The sequence below is a fragment of the Populus nigra genome, chromosome 8, assembly GCF_951802175.1.
Source record: "Populus nigra chromosome 8, ddPopNigr1.1, whole genome shotgun sequence".
Lineage (NCBI taxonomy): Eukaryota > Viridiplantae > Streptophyta > Magnoliopsida > Malpighiales > Salicaceae > Populus > Populus nigra.
The window spans coordinates 18,695,943-18,710,904 of record NC_084859.1 but is presented as its reverse complement, the minus strand read 5'-3'; the positions used below and the strand labels follow the sequence as shown (position 1 = coordinate 18,710,904).

At 36.1% G+C, this 14,962-nt stretch overlaps 3 protein-coding genes across 4 annotated transcripts; 2 read left to right on the top strand and 1 right to left on the bottom strand.

Annotated features, from left to right (window-relative positions):
- Positions 1-314: 314 nt before the first annotated feature.
- LOC133702100 (cellulose synthase-like protein D1) lies at positions 315-4,613 on the top strand. The gene is made up of 7 exons (XM_062126310.1): positions 315-601; positions 653-919; positions 1,275-1,704; positions 1,887-2,267; positions 2,646-3,021; positions 3,170-3,566; positions 3,674-4,613. Exons 1-7 carry the CDS (start codon positions 315-317, stop codon positions 4,611-4,613), a joined length of 3,078 nt encoding a protein of 1,025 aa, XP_061982294.1.
- Positions 4,614-6,953: 2,340 nt separating this feature from the next.
- Positions 6,954-9,663, top strand: LOC133702102 (vesicle-associated membrane protein 721). 2 transcript variants are annotated; one of them, XM_062126314.1, is made up of 5 exons: positions 6,954-7,315; positions 8,315-8,456; positions 8,540-8,660; positions 8,854-8,916; positions 9,189-9,663. In XM_062126314.1, exons 1-5 carry the CDS (start codon positions 7,126-7,128, stop codon positions 9,249-9,251), a joined length of 579 nt encoding a protein of 192 aa, XP_061982298.1. In that variant the 5' UTR covers positions 6,954-7,125; the 3' UTR covers positions 9,252-9,663. The 2 variants fall into 2 exon arrangements, with proteins under 2 accessions (XP_061982298.1, XP_061982297.1); XM_062126313.1 differs by having other exon boundaries at positions 6,955-7,315; positions 9,223-9,663.
- A 217-nt stretch (positions 9,664-9,880) lies between these two features.
- Positions 9,881-12,367, bottom strand: LOC133702101 (protein SULFUR DEFICIENCY-INDUCED 1-like). The gene is made up of 4 exons (XM_062126312.1): positions 12,034-12,367; positions 10,934-11,146; positions 10,633-10,788; positions 9,881-10,491 (listed from the first exon to the last, which is right to left on the bottom strand). The coding sequence occupies exons 1-4, from the start codon at positions 12,130-12,132 to the stop codon at positions 10,084-10,086; spliced, it is 876 nt and encodes a 291-aa protein (XP_061982296.1). The 5' UTR covers positions 12,133-12,367; the 3' UTR covers positions 9,881-10,083.
- Between the last annotated feature and the right edge of the window lie 2,595 nt (positions 12,368-14,962).

Sequence of the window (14,962 nt, the reverse complement as noted above, 5' to 3'; positions counted from 1 at the left end):
TTTGTAACTCGTTACTTGCATTATAAGAGATAGCTGTATTTAGAGACGTTAGGCTTAAAATAAGGGAACAGAGTTTCTTGCAACACATCTTTAAAATAGAAAGAAAAATTGTGGACAACATTGCCCCATCAAACTCAACGTGGCTTTCCTCTCTAGTTTCATAATTTTCGTGTAAGAAAAGAAAATCAATCAAGAAACGACAAAGTAAGACCATTTCTATGTTGCAGCATTGGTTTTTCTGAAGAAAACACCATTGTCACAACAAAATCAATGGTTTTTCTGAAGAAAACACCAATATACAGATATTAATGCGCATGGCAACCTCATCAAAACCAAAAGGGAAGACTTTGTCATCACAAGCATCAAGTGCTGCTCGTCCACAACAGGCTGTGAAATTTGCACGCCGGACATCTAGTGGACGCATTGATAGCTTTTCACAAGATGACGATATGGACTTGTCAGGTGAATATTCAGGACAGAGTGACTATATCAATTACACTGTTGTCATGCCCCCTACCCCTGATAACCAGCCTGCACACCCGTCCTCAGAGAATAAATCTGATGGGACGAAGAGCCGCCTTGGTTCTGAGGCACAGCATCGGTCCAGGCAGGTAGGAGCGCGAGAAGATGGTTACGGAAGCCATGGTGGCAGCAATGGCGGTGTACAAATGGAACGAGGAATGTCAATAATGAAATCAATTAATAAATCAATGTTGTTGAGGAGTCAAACTGGAGATTTTGATCACAACAGGTGGTTGTTTGAGACAAAAGGAACTTATGGTGTTGGAAATGCATATTGGTCAGAAGGAGACAATTATGGTCAGGATACGGAGCTGAGTATGTCCGATTTTTTGGACAAGCCTTGGAAGCCACTCACTAGGAAGATTAAGGTTCCTGCAGCTATTCTCAGCCCTTACAGGTGCACGTCTTATTTTGTAACAAATGCATTTAACATAACAGGAGCATAGTATATGGGAGATGGAACTTCATTCCTTGAATGTTTGCTGATGTTATTATGCCCTTCAAGTTCTATAGAATACCTTTAGCCTTCGCAGAACTGGAGAAAAAAACAAAAACTGAAGGTTGGAAAACAGAATAAAGCTTGCTTATGCTTACTGCTTGACAATTTAGCAGAAAGCTGAGTTTACCCTCGAGTTTATTTATGCTAGACCTTAGAATATAAAGGTTCCAGCTAAATTAACGAGGGTATTTAGGCTTTTTATCCTTGTAAAATTTAGCTTTTGAATCTGCTAACATAAGCTTTGTATGAACAGGATACTTATAGTGATCCGTTTGATAGTTCTGTTTTTCTTCCTAAAGTGGAGAGTTCAGAACCCCAATCCTGATGCAACGTGGCTGTGGGGGATGTCTATTGTTTGTGAGATTTGGTTTGCAATCTCATGGATACTAGACATTTTCCCTAAGTTTAACCCCATCAACCGATCCACTGACCTTGCTGCTCTGCGTGACAAGTTTGAGAAGCCCTCCCCTGCAAATCCTCATGGCCGGTCAGACCTCCCAGGAGTTGATATTTTTGTCTCCACGGCCGATCCTGAGAAGGAACCTCCCCTTGTCACATCCAACACAATTTTATCGATTCTTGCAGCTGACTACCCCGTTGAGAAACTCTCCTGCTACATTTCTGATGATGGTGGTGCCATACTCACCTTCGAGGCTATGGCTGAAGCTGTTCGATTTGCTGAGGTCCTGTTACAATTTTGAACACCAAAATGATAAAATATTGTTTAATTCGGAAAATGTTAACCCTTACATCCAGTGAAACACAAGCTGTGGTTCCATTAATCTTTGCTAGAGATTGAATTTAGAAACATACGGATAGGATTTACATGCTATAACTAGGCATTTTTGTATGATTGTTTGCACAGGTTTGGGTACCGTTTTGTCGAAAACACGACATTGAGCTGAGGAATCCGGATAGTTACTTCAACCTAAAAACTGACCCCACCAAAAACAAGAAACGGCCTGATTTTGTCAAGGACCGCCGTTGGATGAAGAGAGAGTATGATGAGTTCAAGGTCAGGATCAATGGTCTGCCTGAAGCAATACGAAGGAGAAGCAAATCATTAAACTCTAAGGAGATGAAGAAGGCTAAAAGTCTAGCCGGGGAAAAGAATGGTGGTTCGTTGCCACCAGAGGGGGTCGATGTCCCCAAAGCTACATGGATGGCTGATGGTACCCCTTGGCCTGGCACATGGCTGAATCCAACAGATGATCACAAAAAGGGGGACCATGCTGGAATCTTGCAGGTGATTACACTACTAAATGATTAGTGAATAAATAGGCACAAACTCCTCATCTCACACCCATTTATATACCCGTGTTAATGGAAAAGGAGCAAGTAATTGCTTGGAGAGTATGGAATGATCTCTCATTACTCAAGTCAAGAGCTTAAATTAAGAAGCTCACAACCATTCATCAGGATTAGGTGTTTCGTTGTTTCACAAGTATTATTCCATCAGTCAACAATTCTTTTCTACAGATTGAAAGAGGAACGTAACATCGAAGTTATATTCTTGATATTTATGGCTTCTGTAATCCTGTTTAATATTTTCTTGAACAGCTTCTGTTCTAATATGTCTCTTCTGCTGAATTAACTTTTGAAACTTGAATCTGTTTCCATGCAGGTAATGAGTAAGGTCCCAGCAAATGATCTAGTGATGGGCCACCCAGATGAGAAAAAATTAGATTTCACTGGAGTTGACGTTAGGATACCAATGTTTGCATATGTATCACGTGAAAAGAGGCCTGGCTTTGACCACAACAAGAAGGCTGGAGCCATGAACGCGTTGGTTAGAGCTTCAGCTATATTGTCCAATGGACCATTCATACTCAATCTGGACTGTGATCATTACTTCTATAATTGTCAAGCTATAAGGGAGGGAATGTGCTTTATGATGGACCGTGGTGGTGACCGCATATGCTACATCCAGTTTCCACAAAGATTTGAAGGGATCGACCCGTCTGATCGATATGCAAATCACAACACTGTCTTCTTTGATGGTAATGCTTTGGATTTTACTTTAAATTCTACAATCACATTGGTAACATCTTTATAATCAATATAGTCTTCAAGAGTTTGAAATGGCTAAGCATACTTTAGGCTCTGCTCTTCCCAGTCTTCAATAAAAATATACCTTCTTGCAAACAGGAAGTATGCGAGCACTGGATGGTCTTCAAGGTCCTGTGTATGTAGGAACAGGGTGCATGTTTCGTAGACATGCACTATATGGGTTCCTTCCACCAAGGGCAAACGAGTACTTGGGCATGTTCGGCAGTACGAAAAAAAGGGCTCCAGGTTTTAAGGTTCAATTAGAAGACGAGTCTGAGACTCAGTCCCTCACATCACACCCCGACTTGAACCTGCCCAGGAAGTTTGGTAATTCAGCCATGTTCAACGAGTCTATAGCTGTTGCTGAATACCAAGGACGGCCACTTGCTGATCACAAATCGGTAAAGAATGGCAGGCCTCCTGGTGCACTTCTCCTGCCACGTCCACCTCTAGATGCACCCACGGTTGCAGAGGCAATTGCTGTCATCTCTTGCTGGTAATTAGTCAGATCAATACCTTGCTATATCTATAGAATTCTTTGTATACGAAGGGCCTTAATTTTTTTAGTTACACCAATCAAATTCTGAACAATGTTGGGCACAGGTATGAGGACAAGACTGAATGGGGGGACAAGATAGGTTGGATCTATGGCTCAGTCACAGAAGATGTGGTGACTGGTTATCGGATGCACAACCGTGGGTGGCGTTCTGTGTACTGTGTAACAAAGAGAGATGCCTTCCGTGGCACAGCACCAATCAACCTCACTGACCGCCTTCACCAGGTGCTACGATGGGCTACTGGTTCGGTCGAAATATTTTTCTCTAAAAACAATGCCTTCCTAGGAAGCCGGCGACTGAAGTTCTTACAGCGAATCGCTTACCTCAATGTTGGCATTTACCCCTTCACCTCGTTCTTCTTAGTCACTTACTGCTTCCTCCCTGCACTTTCCCTTTTCACAGGAACCTTCATTGTTCAAAGCCTTGATATAGCTTTCCTTTGTTACCTCTTAACCATCACTGTATCACTAACTCTCATCTCCCTTCTTGAAATAAAATGGTCCGGTATTGGGCTCGAGGAATTGTGGCGTAATGAGCAGTTTTGGCTCATTGGTGGCACTAGCGCTCACCTAGCTGCTGTGCTCCAAGGCCTTCTAAAAGTCACTGCTGGCATTGAGATTTCTTTCACGTTAACCTCCAAGTCTGCAGGTGAAGATGAAGACGATGTTTTTGCTGATCTTTACGAGGTCAAATGGACAAGTCTCTTCTTAGTGCCACTCACCATCCTAGTAGTCAACATTGTTGCCATAGTTATTGGATGCTCGAGGACATTATACAGTGTGATACCAGAATGGGGTAAGTTGATGGGAGGACTCTTTTTCAGCTTCTGGGTGCTGTCTCACATGTATCCATTTGTGAAAGGTCTGTTGGGAAGGAGAGGAAGAGTGCCAACAATTGTATATGTCTGGTCAGGGCTGGTTGCAATTACTGTGTCCTTGCTTTGGATATCAATCAGTAGTGAGAATCGTGGAAACCTTCAAGTGTAATGTCAGTTCGAGACTGAGGGGGAGAGGGGAGGTTGGAGGCACTGTGACAGATGCTCCGAAGAGTTATGTTCATCATAATTAGTTAATTACCAACTGGGAGATTCTTCTTTCCAGTCATCTATTCTTTTACTCTCCTTTTCTTCCTCGATGTAATTCTTCAAGAAGCATTTCATTAGGCAAAAAAGTATTATAGACATGGCTGGCATCAGAAACCTAGCAATGCTTGGTAGCTTCGTTTTAGATCACTTTCTGGAAACATGTCAGCATTTTATCCACTGCCATTGTTTTCAATATCAAATCACATGTCAATTCACTTCCTATTTAACTATTATTTTCAAACTAATAGGAAGGAAATTCCATACACATGCATATTTTTCATGTTCATATCTGGCAACACCGTTTAAGTTTTCTATTAGCTCTTTGACTCGCATTTATGAGTAGGTCGTGGATTTTTTTTCTATAAAAAAAATTATATATACATATTTTTTTTTATGTGTTTTTATATATATAAAAAATCTTAAATATAAATCGAAAAGTTTATGTATATATCTAATTAAATAAATTAAAAATTGCAGAAATAAAAAAAATTATTAACGAAAAATAAAAATAAAAATAAAAAAATTAAAAAACAAATATATATTAATATATTTGGCCATGCAACACAAGCCTTTAACCTAATTGTGTTTAATGATTTTATTTGTTAAAATTAATTTTTTATTTAATCAAACGATAAAAAAATAGACATACAATGAAATTAATTAAATAAAATAAAAAAAAATATCATAAAAGATTACACATATTAGAAATATTATCCAAAAGATAAATATTTTTTATTCTTAAATATAAAGTTTTTTTATATAAAAAATATAAAAAAAGCTGTAAATGAATTAGAATAATTACTTTAACAATTAAATGCAAACAAAATAACTAAAAAAAATCATTGCTATTTAAAAGAGGTTAAAAGAAAAAAATAAAAGATAGAAAAAATATAAATTTAAATATAAATTAAAAAATTATTTTGAAAAAAACATATTAAAAAATCACATTTACTATTAAAAATCCAAAGGAAAAAACAATAAAAAAAACTAGGCTCTGTTGAACCTAAAAAACCAAGCCAACTTCCTAATCCATATATATATATATATATATATATATATATATATATATATATATATATATATATATATATATTTTTTTTTTAAATAAAAAAACTCTAAATTCAAGATCAGCCATCAAATGTACGGGTGTGGGTGGTTGTACCTAGTTTGTTTGAATGATGCTAGGCCTTCGTATTCATGTGAATTGACAAGCGATCAAATCCATATAAATAAAATATTCTCAGAGCTCAAAATTAGAAAATTTCAATAAGTTTTCGAAACCCCTTTTTTCTAAGTGGTTCTCTACTGTGTACTAGAATTTGAAACAATCAAATATTTTCTTTGAGCATAGCAATCAATTTTTATTAAGAAAATATCTGTTTTTACATTTGAAATTATATTAAAATCATTTTAAAAATATATTTAATTTGAAAAATACATTAAATTAATATTTTTTATAATTTTAATATGTTAATATCAAAAACAAAAAAATATTATTTTAATATATTTTCAAACAATAAATATTTTTAAAATATATATAACACTTACACTAAATTCTAAATTGAAAAGAATAGAATCCACCTTTTCAAATATGTTCCATGACAATGCCAACATATTCTTTTCACTGAGTATAACGGTTGAAAACACCTTTTCCTTTAAATTAAAAAATAATAGCAAAAAATTATTCAAAATACATGAGATCCAAATTATTCAATAGATTTATATGATTATTTTTTTTTCTAAAGATGACAATTAATATTTACGAGTTGAATTTTTTGATATTTATATTTTATTTATTATTTGTTAAATAAAAATTTTCATATTCATAAACAATTTTTGAAATTTCAAGTATTCAATGAATATTTATTATCTACTATTATTTATTAATCAATAAAAAATAAAATGATAAAATGATAAATATTATTTATATATAAGAATTTTATGCTAATATTAAGGTGTGTGTATATATATTGTGTTAAATTAAATATTCTATAAATATATTTTTATAATATAAATATATATTTTGAATTAGATTAGGTGATTTCATGTTGAATTTGATAATACCCATACTATATTTATTATTTATTGATCCAAAAAGTCTCATCCATTTTTAATTGAGTCGGGTATCAGTCATGTTCGGTTTAAATTTACATCCCTACCCTTTCCGACGTACAACTCCCTATGCTCCTCTCTCTCATCCGTTCCACGTTTCCACTATTTATAGGTAAAATAAATAGATAAAAAAAAATACTACTCTGTAATAAATAAATAAACAGACAAATCCAGCAAATAAACTCCTCTTTCTCTCCGATCCTCTCATCTCTCTAGTTTCGTATCTATTGTTGAATATTTGATTTGATCATCTGATCCTCTAGGGTTTTTTTTCTTCGGGAAATAAAGGAGAGGAGGTGGAGATGGGGCAACAATCATTGATCTATAGCTTTGTGGCAAGAGGAACTGTGATTCTTGCGGAGTACACGGAGTTTAAAGGCAATTTCACTGGCATCGCTGCACAATGTCTTCAAAAACTTCCCGCTTCCAATAACAAGTTTACATATAATTGCGATGGCCATACCTTCAATTACCTCGTTGAAGATGGATTCAGTACGGTCCTCTCCATTTACGTCTCTCGATTTATTTCTTCTTTTTTTAATTTGATTTGGCTTGTTGCGATATTATTATTGATTCCGATCTCGATCCTTTGCGTTTTTTTTTCTTTATTATGGTTTTAAGGCTTGATCTCTGTTGGTTGTTTTGGTTGACTTTTATTGACTGATCCGTTTGTTTGACCGATTCATTTGAATGTATTTTTTTTATCTGTTTTTATTAGCAGTGAATTTGTTATTGCTGGTGATTTACGTGGTCTGATTAGTTATCAGAATCTATGGATTCGGATCATGTGATGATACTATTTTCTGAAAATAAATGGAATGGTTTATGGTTAGATTTCAAAAGATTCTCATTTTCTCTTCTTCTGGGAGGGTTTTTTTTTGGCATTTATTCCTAGTGGTTTAACGCTTTGAATATCCCTCACCTTGCTAATCTTCAATAGTTGTCAATTCTGGCTGACTAGTTTTTTTATTTGTTAATCATCTTTGAATGGAAATGGAATGTGTTTTTTTTTAATGAGGGGATGGAGACTTTAATTAATATCCCAACTTCTTTGAATGCGTTTTTTCTAATAACCTGCAGATTTTTTTTGGGTTGTTGCGACTCTTCAATTTGCTGCTTTTAGATAAACGATACAGTTTTCTGAATGAATAAGCTGATGGGAATACAAAACAGGGCCTTTTGGGGTAGAACGGTTGTCTTTTGTATATTAAAGTGCATAGAATTACTTGCACTAGTGGTTGTTTCTGTTAATTGCAATCCCATAATTGGGAAACTAAAACCCCACTCTTGGGTCATAACTTAAAAGAAGGGTGCCACGGGTCACATTGCACCATTTCTTTTCTTTTATTTTCAAATCTTCCCAATTTATGTGATTTATCTGAAGCAAACATATCATTTTGATATAATTGCATGGAGTACGTTGTTTGTTTGTTCATAATCATCAATTTTCTGTGTTGTGTTAATTCTTGTGTTTTGTGTTGGATGCAACAGCCTACTGCGTGGTTGCAGTTGAATCTGCTGGCAGACAAATCCCAATTGCCTTTTTGGAGCGAGTTAAGGAAGATTTTAACAAAAGATATGGTGGAGGAAAAGCAGCAACGGCTGTTGCCAATAGCCTGAACAGAGAGTTTGGGTATATATAAACATGTCTAATCTCCTACACTTGCGCATTTTTATTTCTTTTCAAACTTCTCTGCTAATTGGTCTTTATTTTAGGTCCAAGTTGAAGGAGCACATGCAGTATTGTGTGGATCATCCTGAAGAGATCAGCAAGCTTGCAAAAGTTAAGGCTCAGGTTTCTGAAGTTAAGGGTGTTATGATGGAAAACATTGAGAAGGTATAGAGCAGTTATTGGTTTTCTTGCGATTATCTTACCAGTTTAATTTGGAGATTAAAATACTATTGGATGCATGTTACAAAGTAATGATATAAAAGCTGAAAGGCAATGATATTTTGCATATTGATCATGAAGAGTGTTATTTTCAGAAACACCATGCAATCAAATTTTGAGGCAATTATTTTTTGTGCAGGTTCTTGATCGTGGAGAGAAGATTGAGCTGCTGGTGGATAAAACTGAGAACCTTCGCTCACAGGTTAGTCCAGCATAAATTGCATATAGATTTATTGCGTACTGTCACACTTCTACTCTTGGGTTTGGATTAGGGGGTTGCCTTCCTTCAAACTGCCATTGAATAACGTTGGAACGTATTCGACATGACTTTTGACATGACTTCTATGGTTTTGAAGAGTGCATAAATCAAGGGAAGTCTAGTAATTAGATGGGAATTGTTCTGGTTGGATTCATATCTGTTTCTTTCCATCTCTCCGGTTATCTCTCCTCTCTTATGTCTTGTCTTGTTATTAGGGCATGGTATATTCAAATTTATGTGGTGTTACAGGCACAAGATTTCCGACAACAGGGAACTAAGATGAGAAGAAAGATGTGGATTCAGAATATGAAGATGAAATTGATTGTTTTGGGTATTATCATTGCCTTGATTCTCATCATAGTGTTATCCGTGTGCCATGGCTTCAATTGTTAATTTCTCCTGGATTCCACTGGATGCTTCTCTTGCTGCCAAGATTACTGGATTGTCTTTGCTAAATTGATTCTGACGATTTGTCCACGAGATCTCTCTCTACATGGTCATTTATATCTTACTCCATTCGCCTTCTGTTAGCTTTGTTTAGGATGCGAGAGGTTTTGTGTTTTGAATTTGGTTGTATAGGTTATATGAACTCCCGAGTAGATAATTTTCTTCTCCTACATGGTATTAAAATTTGTTTAATGTGTGATGAATATTGAATCCCAGCAATTTAGATCGTCCTTTGCAATGTTATTTTTGCATCTTCCTTGTTTCCCCTTAAGTCCATCCATTGATTTTAAGCTACTCATGACCATCTGTATCAGAATTTAGAAAGCAAAGAACCAAAAATAGAACAGCATGGATACGTTAAGTTGATGTGGTCTTGTTCTAGACCAAAAATTACACTGACTTCCGAATCCACAGCAAGGAGTTGACTCTTGGACCTTGTGGAAGTATCCGCAGAAAAGACTTGATACAACACCAAGAGAGTAACTGGTGTTGGCGTTAGGTTTTATAGAACACAAGAAATATACACATTGTACTGTGGTTATATGGAACACATTCAAGTGTTCATTTTGTTACATTAACTCACACTCCCAGTTTATATCTATCTCACAACAATTATACACGAACTCACGGTCAAAAAATTGAAGACTATCTAAAAACATGAAATCAACAAGCTAACTGATCTCTAAATGATGAGATCTCTTCAAATATGGGCAGTCTCCTCGATCTGTATGGAGTCCATTGACTCGTCAACTGATCAAGGCCCTCCACAAAAACATCCTCTAAGCTTGATCCTGATGGTTCCGAGAACATCGATGAGGATTGGTGTGTCTCTAGTTCACAGAGCAGCTCCTGGGCACGGTTTCTTGATTTCGGCTCATCAGATCCTAAAAGCTTACCCCGGAATATGTCATCGAGGACTGCTTGTGCCTCAGCATATCGTGTTTGCTTGATTAAGCATAAGCCCAAGTTGCAGGCCTTGTTCGCATCTGGGTCAATGGACTGAGCTTTGCGGTATACAACTTCCGCTGCCGAATAGTTTCCTTTCTGCATGTATGCCCAACCCAAGTTTCCCTGCAACAAATGTTTGTAAAATCAGCTGACTTAGATGGCATCTCTACCCCGACACAACAGAGAAAACATAAAATACAGTCCACACAGAAACTTGAAAGCACGATATCAAAAGCAGCAGAGAGGATTAGAGAAATATGATACCAGTATCCGAGAAGTCTCTTGTTTGACAGTAACCTGGAACTTTCTTCCATGAGAGCGTGCAGTCTTGGTAGCCTTCCCATTAAAGGCCTCTCCTTGGTGAATCATCCGGAGCTTCTGTTTCAATAGCTCTATCTGCTCCTCAATTTTTCCACATTTCTGCGAAATATATCATAGATATCATTTTATCATCAAAACATTGTAACAGGACAGGATAAATGACGCAAGCAGGCAATCCCTTCTCATAAAACTTCTTCAAAAGGAATATGAATATTCTAATCAAATTGTCGAGCTATATAGCTACCTTGTACAAGTCAATGAGGACATTATCTAGAGATTCTTGGGCTTGCTTTGAACAGCGATCTCTAAAAGCCTTTATAGCTTCAATTGCCTCCTCTGCCCTGTCTTGCTGTTTCATAACCACTGCCATGTCTTTGAGAGCACTATCCACTCTATCTCCAGCATTTATCGCCTTCCAAAACAAAGCTATCGCTGCTCCAGGATCCTTCTCAACTAGCTGCGCATACATAGAGAAGACACGACACAAGTTTTAAGACGACAAGACAGAGCACCTTAAAGTCGAACTGACAAATGAAACAAGCAACGGAAACTCCAAGGGAACACAAAAGGAAGAAAATTTAATAGCTTGAAACGCATCTAGAAGGCCCTCACAGCTACAAAATTACCTTTTATAAGAAATATTACTTGAAGACCTTATACTAATTGCAAACACATAAAGTTTCTTAATTTAGCAACTAGCAACATAAACCCAGCAGAAAACAAATTCAGAAATAGATTAATTCCTGGACTGGAAGGTATTTAGATCGAGATTAAGTTAGTTTGCATTAGTTCAAATAACATTATAAAAAAATAAAAATTAATGGTTTTCAAGATTATCCAAGGATTATTATCTATTTAATCTAATCAATATTTTATTATCCAATGATTCGACCGCCTTTAAAATACTGACAACAACAATAATAAAAATTACTGATATACTTCCAAATTAAGAAACAAACATAAATCCAAAAATAGAAAAACTCCATCTTCTTTCAGTTTATTTTTGGATCCAAAAACAGAAACCAGAGATTGTATCTTCATACCATGATCAAGGTCCAGATCACTCCACCAGTACTGATTCAGTGAAATGAAACCCCATTAAACGATCAAAATTATTCCACTCTTGCTTTATTTATTTATTTTTAATATAATAAAAGGGTGCAACATCACACCCTTGATCAAAACCTAAAACGTTCCAGGAAATTGACTACTTTCAATGGAAACAAAAAAAAAAACCCAACTCTCCAAAAGAAAAGCAAAAGGCCTAAAAAAACATAAATGGATATCAAGAAGTGGAAGAAAATAGTGTGCATCAATCACTCTAAGTCATCGTTATCCATGTACCTGAACATGCTTGGCTCTAACATAAGGACTATCACCAGGAGGAAGTTTATGAACGACATGATATGGAGCTGCTTCTGATCCTTTTCTTTGACTGCTCATTCTTAATGTTATCTCTCCTTGAACTTTTAAAAGTAACTTTCTTTAGAAATAAACAACTGGGCTTTTATTCAGAATGGAAGCAGAAGATTTCTCAGTGTTAAAGTGTCCTCCACTGCCTTTTCTTCTACGGAGACCGGAAAGATAGATCAAGGTGAGAGCCGGCGGGGATCACTCCTATAAAATGAGAGAATTAAACAAGATTGGTGAATATGGACGTTGAGGGTGTCTTGATTCATTGCGAGTTGGATTTGCAACTGTGTGATTGATTAGTTGTTATCTCGCCGCGTATGGATTTTCGCCACTTGGCACGTTCTTAACATGCCGACGTGCTACCCCCCCTTTTCGATTGTTGGGATTTTAAATCATAGGACAGAAGGGTGTATATACGTACCATGCGACATGTGTATACATACCAGCATTATGATACCTAAAGATAAAATTCATAAAGTAACTTGGAAATGCTAAATACATAGTTATATAAAAATAGCTATAATTATTTATTAAATTATTAAACCGGGTTTAAATTTAGTTAAGAAATTCTATAAACCTAATTTTATAACAGTTTGATTTGCTATACCCAACCAAGATTAAGAAGCCTTTTAAATTAGATCCATAAATATTTTTTATTTTAATATTTTTTCTAGTTAATTGCAGATTTTAATTAATTTTTATATTAATTTTTTGATTTTAATTAATTTTTTCTAGCCTGTGAAGTTATGAACTCAATTTTCCAAATATGAAATCGTTCTGAAATGTTTGTATGCTAGGTTTATACTTGGAATGTTTTGGAGATCTCAAAAGGACTCACCGTGATTAATTTTCCAGATGAACATCAATTAACTTCCTCAGCATCCAATAGAAGTTAGGCTAATCCTTTTTATTTCTGATTTTTCTGTCTGACGATATACATGAAGGTTCCTTCCTTCCCAGAAGCTGTGGCAATGGCTCTTATAGATGAGGAGCTTGGTCAGCCATGGCAGAACATCTATTCTGAACTTTCTCCGTCCCCAGTAGCTGCTGGTAGTCTCAATTTCTAAGTTCTATGAAACATAAAATTTAGCCTCTGTTTGCTAGTGTCTGAAGCTTCTCAACTTCAAAATATTTTTTCTGTGGAATTCCTGTCGCAGCATCTCTTGGGCAGGTGTACAAGGGTCGGGTGAAAGAAAATGGAGACCTGGTGGCTGTCAAAGCATGGAGGCCGTTTGCTCTTGAGACAGTAACAGTTGATCTATCAATCATAAGGAACTTGGGTTTGGCCCTCTGAAAGTTCCCTCGGGTAGGTTTACTCATTAATTATCTGAAATTCTGAACCAATCCTTCCTTTTTGAAGATGAAATGATGAGGAAGGACCTTCCACAGGTGAGTCTGGTAGCTCCAAAACCATCTACTTCTTATATGCATGTCGAATTCATGTTGAGTCCCTGTTTAGCTTGATCATCTGATAAATTTGGTTAAGCTAGCAATATTCCAACAGAATGGAGCCAAGAAAAATGGGGAAGTCGGAGGGAGTTACCACTGATGGTGTAGACCTTTACGCACTAGGGCACCATAGAAACATGCAGTGCTATGATGGTTATACCTGCTCCTTTTTAGCTGAAGTTATAGTAGAGGAAGAGGAAAGGGTTCTATTCTTCCATGAAAGTTTTGTGCTAAGTCAAAACTAAAATATTGCGTTCCAGGTTGTTGGCCGAAGACCCACCAGAAGTCTACATCCAGAAAAGTTCTTACTACAGAGTGGATCGAAGGAGAAAAGCTCTCACAAAGTACTGAAAGTGATGTTGGATCGCTTGTTAATGGTGGGAGTTGTCATATGCTATTGGAAGCAGGGACTCCACCGATGCACTCGTACCATGCATCGGCTCCAAGTCCATGAGCACTGCACGAGGAACAAGCCTCCCACAAGAAGCCTCATTACTTGCAGTAGTACAAGACAAGCTCCACCTGCAGATCCGATGAACCAACATTCCTTCAGGTAGGGTCTCTTCCACGCTCATCACACACAACTTCCCAGAACTTGGAACCAATCTGGTTACCGCACTGACAGCCTTGCACGTGTAGGATCCCTCTCATTTTCGCTTCTTCTGCAAAAATCAAAACCACTACCAATCAGCACCACACAATTTCACAACTAGCAAATTATATATATACAAATTTATTTAAAAATTAAATTAAATTGTTAGTGTAATTTGATCTTCAATTCAAAGAATACTCATTCAGCTGTTCAAAGGGGATTCGTAGATAAAAAGGATTCTAGTTTAGAATCTTTGTTTAACTTAAATTTTGGTTAACCTGTTATTTTTTTCATTTTTAAAATAAATATTCTTATAACCTAAAACATCGAACAAATTCAGAAAATAAATTGGTGCGATTAATTTCAAGTAAGTTTTTATGGATATTTCAGTTAATTTGCTCACTAGAAATTAATAAATTTAATTAAATTGTTACTATAATTCTTCAATACAGTAATCAAATAATAATTAAACAACCAACTAGATGAAATATTTTTCTCCCCATTGGCATTACCATTAACCAAATTTCTTTCGTTAAGATCAAGGCAGTGTTTTACTAATTATTCCTCGAGAATGAAGGCTCGAGCCCATTTTAACAAAAAATATACTGCACGTGTCCAAATTAATGGATTAACATCCACCTAGAATGTATGATGCGAAGTTGCAAACGGGAGCTCAAACAAGAAACAAGAGGACAGACAGATAGCATATTTGGTCTAAATATATAGTGTTATCACACCAAGAACCCTAAGTCTTAATTTTTTGTTTTGAAAAACAAGTCTGATAAGTTTTGCCTCCTTGTGGGGTTTACAAGTCCTTAA